General features: G+C 35.1%; 1 protein-coding gene across 3 annotated transcripts in view; it reads left to right on the forward strand.

Moving 5' to 3' along the window:
- The window catches only part of ARB2A (ARB2 cotranscriptional regulator A), a 434,977-nt gene that overhangs the window by 42,315 nt on the left and 383,701 nt on the right, over positions 1–8,961 (forward strand). For all 3 annotated transcript variants that reach the window (XM_007469760.1, XM_007469761.1, XM_007469759.1), the window contains 2 exons: positions 3,789–3,890; positions 8,765–8,865. In XM_007469760.1, the coding sequence (XP_007469822.1) occupies positions 3,821–3,890; positions 8,765–8,865 (171 nt within the window). In that variant the 5' untranslated portion in view covers positions 3,789–3,820. The remainder of the gene's footprint in view (positions 1–3,788; positions 3,891–8,764; positions 8,866–8,961) is intronic.

The following is an 8,961-nucleotide window of genomic DNA, read 5'->3' on the forward strand; positions in this document are numbered from 1 at the left end:
GAAAGAGTTTGACTGGTGTCCACAGAATGGATCACCCTGCGCACTTGATCTTTAAAGTATTCCTCTGTTGAGGTTACCTTGTAGTGAGCATTCACTTGGGACACAAATATCTTCTCATCTTTTGCTCATTCAGGGAGGTCTATCCACATACCTCTTCTCCAGATTTCCTTGTCACCAATTTTCTAGTCGTGTTCCTTCCAGGTCCCTGACCATCCAGGCAAACAATTGGCCACAGCCTGTGAATCATTATATAATCACATGTCTGGCCATATCTCTTTCCAAAGAAATGGAACAGCTAGGTGCACTGCTCTCAGTTCTGCTCACTGGGAAGATTTCTCTTCACCACTGTCATCTAGGGATATCCCCAAAAGGGGCTCTGATGCTTCAACTGTCCACTTTTGGGTGGTGTCTGAATATCATGCAGAACCATCTATAAACCAGACTCAAGTTTTTTCTTCTGTCAACTGATGAGGGCTTAGGTGCACACTGATGGATAGAAGGCTGTGTAGCAGCAGTGGAGACCATAGGCATTTGGACCACTTCTTCACGTAACTTACTTTTGTCTTCAGGGCCTACTCAGTCCTGATCACATACATACCACTTCCATTTGATAATGGAATGCTATTGTACAGACCCAACTTTATGACTTGGTGGGTCAGTTAACACCTAGTTCATGATGACAGCTACATGGTAAGTTGGTAGCCCATGGTTAAGTGTTCAGTCTCTACTCAGGCCCAGTAGCAGGCCAAGAGGTATTTCTCAAAAGGAGAGTGGTTACCTGCAGTGGATAGCAAGGCTTTGCTCCAGAATCCTCAGAGCCTGTGCTGTGAAGGCAGATGACTGATGTCCTAGCTTGAAGACAGTCATACAGAGAGTGGGAATTCTGTCCTACTCACCTTCTATTCAGGCCTTCAATGGATTGGATGAGGTTCATCCATATTGGAGGTGGGGGGCAATCTGCTTTACTCAGTCTACAGTTTCAAATGTTAATCTCATCCAGAAACACTTTCACAGACACACTCAGAATAATGTTTAACCAAATATCTGGGCACCCAGTCAAGTTGACACATAAAATTAACCATCACACCATTCATCTGTCTATGGAAACTGGTTGCTTACTCCTTTTGGCTGTTGTGAATAATGCTGCTGTGAACAGGGGTGTACAAATATCTGAGTCTTTGTTTTCAATTCTTTGGGGTATAAAATGGTATTTTTATCCAGTTACTGCATATGCTTTGTTGAAGTTTAGAATTCTAGTTGCTAAATCACTTTAATCACCAGAGGCATGTTTTAGAAAAAACAGTTGTGTTACATCTGATGTGTATTTAGGTTATAAGAATTCAGTTGTACTGTGTTTTATAGGCGATTGAAGGGATTTTCAATGGAAATGTTTTATTATACTTGATTTTTGCCTAATCTACTGCCTTTGCAACCCAGTCTCTGTAAAATGCAGTTATATAGCATTGTTTTCCTTTTACAAAGCAGAAAAATAATTTCTGACAATTTCTTTCTACGTGTCTTCTCAATGCTAATGAAATTTTTAAAAAATCTATATCTGGTTCTCTAGTTGACAGAGGAGAAGTTTGAGGAATGCGTATTTGTTTAGTTGTTCATTTTATCATTCAAAGGAACATTTTGGTCAAAGCCAAAGCATACTTCTGTATTCAGAAGAGTTTATTCTTTTTATAAGGTAGTGAAGAGAGGGGGTACACCGTTTTAGAGTTTATACAGCACATAGAATAAAAGTATGGGGATTTTGAAAGAGTACTGAGTTAGGTATTGGGGAATACATTTATTTTATTAACCCCACTTTACTACTAAGTTCTAATTTTGGGCAGGCCATTTTACCTCTCTGAGCTTATTTCCTTGTCTCAAAGACAGTGAAGATGATAACACATGCTACTACTTTATAGGGCTGTGATGGTCAAGTGAGGTAAAGTATGTGACGTCTTTAAAATGATATACAGATGTTAGATGGCATTTTATGATCTGAGCTGATAGAAGGAGAAAAGGGATATTAGGCATAATACAGCTGCATATGTATTGGATGGTTTTTGTGTGTCTGATTAAAAGGTTTCTAAATTTTGAACTGTGGAAGATGACTGTGAAGTAAAGGAATTCAATTCATTGGAAGGAGAGATGTGAGGATCTTCAAGCCAGTTTTTGATATTAAAAATCTTCTATTTTACTCTGTTTTGCAAAGATTTACATGTTGTTCAGAACTTTACTAATGAATCAGAAATTTGTCAGCATGTATCTCTTGGGCCCAGTATGCATACTTTGTGACATTTTTTATTTTACTAGACAATTTGCAAACCACTTTTTATAAACATGTTTGTATGCTGAAAATGGTATATTTTTGTGTGAGTTGCGGTTTATTTGATACAGCAGTTTGAAGAATTTTAAACAATGACTTTTTAATTTTTTTTTACAAGTTTTTTTATTTCTTATCTTTGTGTCCTACGGAAAGAGACTAGAGACTGGAGGTAGACAAAGTATTTTTTCCTCTAGCTTATTTTTATGATCTGTACAGATGGATTTGTTATATCTGTGTAAGTGAGAGACAGAAATAAAGTGTTAATTCTGCGGTTCTTCTTTTGTTTAAAAGAAAGAGGGGACTGGTTTGCTATACTATGTATCCGAGGAGCTCTTTCTCTTCGGGAACTTGAGTTAGATTGAAAAAAATCTCAAAATCTAAACTTAAAAAAAAAAAAACACATCTTTTGGGAACTAAATAAATTTGAAGTTTATCTTTAATTTTTCCGAGTTTCCATATGACACTAAGATGACATATAGTAAGAATTTTTGCCTCATCCCATGATGATAGCCTAAAAGAGATCATTAAATACTGTCTACAGACTGATTTTAGGGCTGGGGCAGGGAAACTACGAGATAAGCCTGCAGCACCTGGTAGTAACAGGAGGTAAGGAAATGCTCACAAAATAAAAAGATGTGACTGAGGAGCCGTGCCAACTGTATGCACTGTGGTGTCCTGGGTGGGATCCTGGCACAGAAAATGGACATTAATGGAAAAACTGATGAATAATATCTGGCCTTAGTTAACAGTAATGTACCAACATTGGTTTCTTCCTTTTGACAAATGTAGCCTTGTGAGGTAGGATGTTAACAATAGGGGAAACTGGGTACAGACACTATCTGTACTATCTTTCAACTTTTCTGTAAATCTAAAAAGATTCAAAAATAAAATGTTTATTTACAAAACCTTGTTGACAGTTTTTTTTATTATGTATAATCAAACGATGTGAAGAATAAAAACTGTTTTGTGTTAGCCAGTTTTCTCCAGTTAGCATGTTTTAGTTTAATATTATGATCTTCCCCTCTAAAAGAATAATATGCTATATTACCATTATTTTTATTTTTAAGTTCCCTTATTCATAGTAGTTTCATTTATATGTAAGATTTAGTGACCTTTTAAAAGTCATATTAACATCTGAAACTTTTAAAATGATAGGAGGTTAATAAGGTACAAATTAATAGCTGTATATTTTGAAGGGAAGAAGTTAATAATTTACCATAGTGGTACATAGGATCTAGGTTGTGATTGTTTTGAGAATTATGGTTTTGAAAGCGCTTATGTTATATTGATACTGTACCTCATCATAATATAGAACTTTGGAAATTTTAAAATGTAATAATCTTATCAGTTAAGGCAACACAGAAAAAGTAATCTAATAGAACAGAAGAATACTTAAAATATTTTAAAATATAATCTTTGTTATTCTCTATGAAAATGAATATAAATAAATTTCATGTAATTTCTTTTCTAGATTTATTATCTAGGATAGATTTGGATGAGCTAATGAAAAAAGATGAACCACCTCTTGATTTTCCTGATACACTGGAAGGATTTGAATATGCTTTTAATGAAAGTAAGTGGTATATGCAAGATTTGTTTAACAATGCTAATAGAATCATAGGACAGATATTATTTGCTACTTTTATTTGCCAGCTAGCAAGTTTTATGTGTGTTTTTTGAGAATAATGTCTTATCCTTCTATCATGAAGTTCTTCAGTCAAGTAAAAGAACCAAGTAATAATTTCCCATAGTTGTCAAGTCACTTAAACCAGTGAATGTGAATTTGATTCAGCTTATGTATTTTCAGTCTTGAGGGCTCAGCTTCCTTGTATCCAGCTGGAACTCCCAATTAAATTATGTAGAAAGATGCTACTTTTTCACATGTTATTTAAAATGAAATGACTGGCAATAATTATCTGTGACAATATTTTAAAGCATAATACTCAATTCCATGATTTTTTTAGGCAACATCCTTATTGTAAAGTTTGTTAATTAAGTTCTGAATAAAATAAGCTTTGCACTTGGGATTTGGAATAACATACCATAGGTTGCAAGGATGTTTCTGGAACAAAGCACAATGAAACTCTGGATTAATAACATTGTAATACTTGAAGGATAATGTTATTACAGGCCAGGTAGCATTTGAATCGCAGCTTTCTACTTGTTGTGCTGCATTAACTAAATTGGTGATCTGTCATCACTGTGTTTTTTCAAAATTTTACATGCAGTTATTTTATTCTGTTCACATTGATGATTGTCATACAACATACAAAAAGTACAAAAACCCAATTCATTTTCTAATACCAGGTCAGAGCGAAGTTGCAAAAGAGGACTGTACAGTAGGTTACAAGAAGAGTTCAGGTGTCCTGTACAAATCATGCTGCCTGTTGCATGATGTATTTAAAGCTGTACATATTGCCACAGGAGAATGTCTTGTCTTTGCAGCGTCCATACAGTTCCTGCCGATGAGGCCTCCTTAGATTCATGTGTCTGTACAATATCAGTTATAGGTGTTAGAACTTATAGTGACAGTCTCTGTGTACTAGAATATTAAATGAGTTTAAACAGAGCATATTAGAAACTTTGATCTCTTTTCTGATACTAATTTTCATGTTTTTAATAAAGGATATGTAATGGCAAAGTATGTGTGAGTAGTAATATTTTGTTTTTAAAAGAAATTTTATAATTTAATTAACAGAGTCAAAATTGCTCTGAGACTAATGTTGCCTCTGCCCTTCTAAAACAATTACCAGACTCCTCTTTCAGAACAGGGATTGGGGGAGTGTGTTGGTAGTGTGGGTAAATCATAGAACTATATTTGCTTTATGGATAGAGGATATCAGTTTTCATTGAAGTCTGTCTTTCATCTTCCTTGAACATTTCTTAAAGGGAGTGAAAAACAAAGAATCAATACACTTTTCTCTCTCACTTTCCTATCAGATACATTCATACACACATCTTTGCTTACATTTTTGTACCCTTGCATGCACATGCTCTGTACTTACACACTTTCAGACACACCTACACCTTTGCACATGCAAGTGTACTTACACATGAATGCATACGGACCCTTGCACACACCTATCATTTATTTTTTAAATATCCTGGACACTGTCTTGCATAAATATAGACTTACAGTATGAGGCAAAGATTCTTGCATTCCAAGGAGAGAATGTTACTTTTATGGATCTTCTTTTTAGCATGATACAATTCAGGGTTGAACTCAGAGAGAGTGAACACTGAGTATTTTTTCAAAGAGGTGAGGTTCTGAAACCAGGAAACTGGTTTCAGTATTAAACTGCTAAAAGGACAGTTCTAACTTAGTATCTCCAGAGATTTTTTTTTCAGGATTTATAATAAAAAAAACTTTTATGAAAGCTTTGAATTGAAACTTTCATTACCTGATTGAAGAAGCTTCTAAATTTTCTAAAGAATTTTAAAGTTCTTAGTTGGGTAACAGAAGAATTTGGATACAGAGTTCACCCTAAGGAAAAAAAAAATTTGTTAACGAAGGGGAAGAGATTCTTTTTACCTGCATCAAACTGATACCTTGTTCTTCCAAATCACTTTACCTTTTCAAATACTCTTTGTGTTCAAAATGCCTGTTTAGCCATTTTCCAGTTGTTGGAATTGTATAAGGCCCAGCTCTTGCTTTGGAAGATGAAGGTGAAGGCTTTTCCCCTTTTCCCTTCACCCACACTCACTATACCTCTGTACAGTATTATGAGGAAGCACACTTTCGTATCACCAAAAAAAATATTTGAACTCAGCAACAAACTGAGTTTGAATCTTATCTTCCATGATAGCTGATATTTATTGTACTCTTACTACATGCCAGGAAGTGTCCTAAATACTTTCAATTTATTAATTTATTTAGGCCTTTGATAGCTTATTTTGGGTCTTAGACTCCACCACCAACCTGATAAAATATATGGATACACTTCGGAATAACGTGCATTTGGGTATACACAGGAAATTTTACAACTGATTTTTGGGGACTCTAAAATAAAATGTCCTAAGTCAGACCTTTGACAGTTGCTGAAGAGATTTTCCAAACCTTTGAGAAATACCAAATTTGCAAATACAGCTATAACATAAGTGATCCAGATTATCTTTTCTGGTTAAGAATGCTTACTTTCTTTGCCTCTTTACCTTCTTTTCACTTTTAATACTAGAGTAGCATTGACATGTATACACTACCAAATGTAAAATAGGTAGCTAGTGGGAAGCAGCTGCATAGCACAGGGAGATCAGCTCGGTGCTTTGTGTCCACCTAGAGGAGTGGGATAGGGAGGGAGGGAGGGAGACGCAAGAGGGAGGGGATATGGGGATATATGTATATGTATAGCTGATTCACTTTGTCATACAGCAGAAACTAACACAACATTGTGAGGCAATTATACTCCGATAAAGATGTTTAAAAATATATAAATAAAATAAAAATAAAATCAGTGAAAAACAAAAAAACACCAGCAAGCAAACAAAAAGTACTAGTGCTGATAGTTGGCTGTTTTGATAGGGCTTATTTTCCCTAAAGTAATGAATAGAGAATAAAAAAAAAAACCAAACCTCTCTTTGAGATGTAGTTATAAGTTATCTATATCTAACTACCTAAACTCACTATCTAGGTTAAGTCAGTTCCCCTTCACACAGCAGTCTCATAGAAAATACATTTAAAATTTTAGTGCAGCAGTATTACACATTACTGTATGTCATGTACCTTTAAGGTTGCTTTAGTCAAAATGCCAAGTGCTAGATTTGCAGATGTCTTCAATCTGTTTGTATTGGTATGCTAAATGGGAATTTCCCTGTCCTAGAAAGAAAACTGTAGATGTACCTTACAATTTACATGGCATCATCTGACCATAAAAGAGTGTTTTAATGATCCAATGCAGTGTCTCATGTTGAGTATTAAAGAACTTTACAAATAAGGATTAGCCCTTATTTTATATATTAAAAATACCCATTTTATATGTAGTAAAATTGATTCATAAAAATAATGAAATAGTTTTACTTAGAGTAGTATATTTCCTGGCTTTAGTTTCAGTGCCACAGCTTTCCTTTCAAGTCTTTCTTCACTCTTGCATGTCCTCATTGGATAAAAATCAAATACTGATAACTCCATTCAGCTTGACCATGTCCCTCTTCTGCCCCTAAAGTCTTTCTTTTGCCTCATTGCTCTTAGGATAAAGTCCAAACCCAATAGTTTGGGCCTTCTGCTATTTGATTCCACGTGTCCTCCAATGTTGTATTATTTTATTTGGTTCATACTCTTTTTGTTTCTTTTAAACTGGGTTGTTCACCATTGTTTGAACTTACTGTCATGTTTTTTCAAAATTCTGTTTATGTTGTCTGAGTAGTGGGGAGGGAAGGTGTTAAAGCACTTGGTCTGTGGTCTGTTTCTCTCTTGAATACCAGGGGAATGCTTCTGGGGAAAGAAAGAAGACAGGTGGCCTGGTCTGTGCTATGAGGAGAATCCTTATCCATGGAGTATTTTGAGCAGGATAACTGGTTTGGCATTGCTTATGGTTAAACAAACCTATAATCTGTGGATATGTAGGGCATGTTTCTCTGAAAAATGTCACATGAGCAGTACAACTCTCTGGCACATAAAATAGAATTGTTTTATAACCAGCGTGCTCACCAATGTGTTAGGTAACTCATGTGCCCCACTTAGAGACATCACCTATTCTGAACCAGAGAGTGCTATCCAGTGAGAGGATAGGCCCTGGGAAGACATGGTCAGGCTGTTGCAGACCTGTTTTACCTGTGCCTCTTGATTGCTTGTACCCTTGAAGTTATTAGTAAAGTTATTAAGTATCAATAAAATCTCTGAATTGTGTGAGTCTGACTTGACAGTCTAAATGTGTGTTGGCTCACTGTCTCTCTCCAATTTCCATTTTAAATCTTACTTGTATTTCAAGGCCTAGTTGAGAAATTTCACTAAAACCTTCTGAACCTATTCTAGCCTATAGGCATCCTTCATTTTTCTAAACTCATTTTAGACTTTACTATCTATGTGAATTGCCTGTAGCAGTTTTTATATTGTTGACTTACTTCATTCTTGTTTAACTCTCTGAAAAGTTGCTTAACTTTTAAATGTTTATGCTGTTACTCCTCAGGTAGCCTCTAAGCTTAGGAATGGGGACCACGTTCATGGCTATAGCTAGCAAAAATCCTCATACATTGTAGGCCCTCAAATATTGTTAATTTGCTTTGGATTAGAGAAACAAAGATCAAAGACATAGCATTTGAGTACTTGGGGTCATTCTTTTATACTATGTATATGTTTGCATCATATAGGTGTTTGAAGAAAAAAATCTGATGAAAAAATGAAACTGTTCTGAGAAAGATATTTTAAATTTTTATTAGACATTCTTTATTATACTTTCCATATTATTATAAATGTACTCTGAATCATATCAATATTGTTTGTTTGTCTTCTAGAGGGGCAGTTAAGGCACATAAAAACCGGGGAGCCATTTGTTTTTAACTACCGGGAAGACTTGCACAGATGGAACCAGAAAAGATATGAAGCGCTTGGAGAGGTATGGTCGTGTATACAACTTCAGCCTTGTGTTTTTCCAATTTTAAATAGTCAGAATAAAGGTTTTGAAGCTGAAGCAGTTACATGCACTCTTTGC

The sequence above is a fragment of the Lipotes vexillifer genome, unplaced genomic scaffold (assembly GCF_000442215.2).
Source record: "Lipotes vexillifer unplaced genomic scaffold, Lipotes_vexillifer_v1.1 scaffold67, whole genome shotgun sequence".
NCBI lineage: Eukaryota > Metazoa > Chordata > Mammalia > Artiodactyla > Lipotidae > Lipotes > Lipotes vexillifer.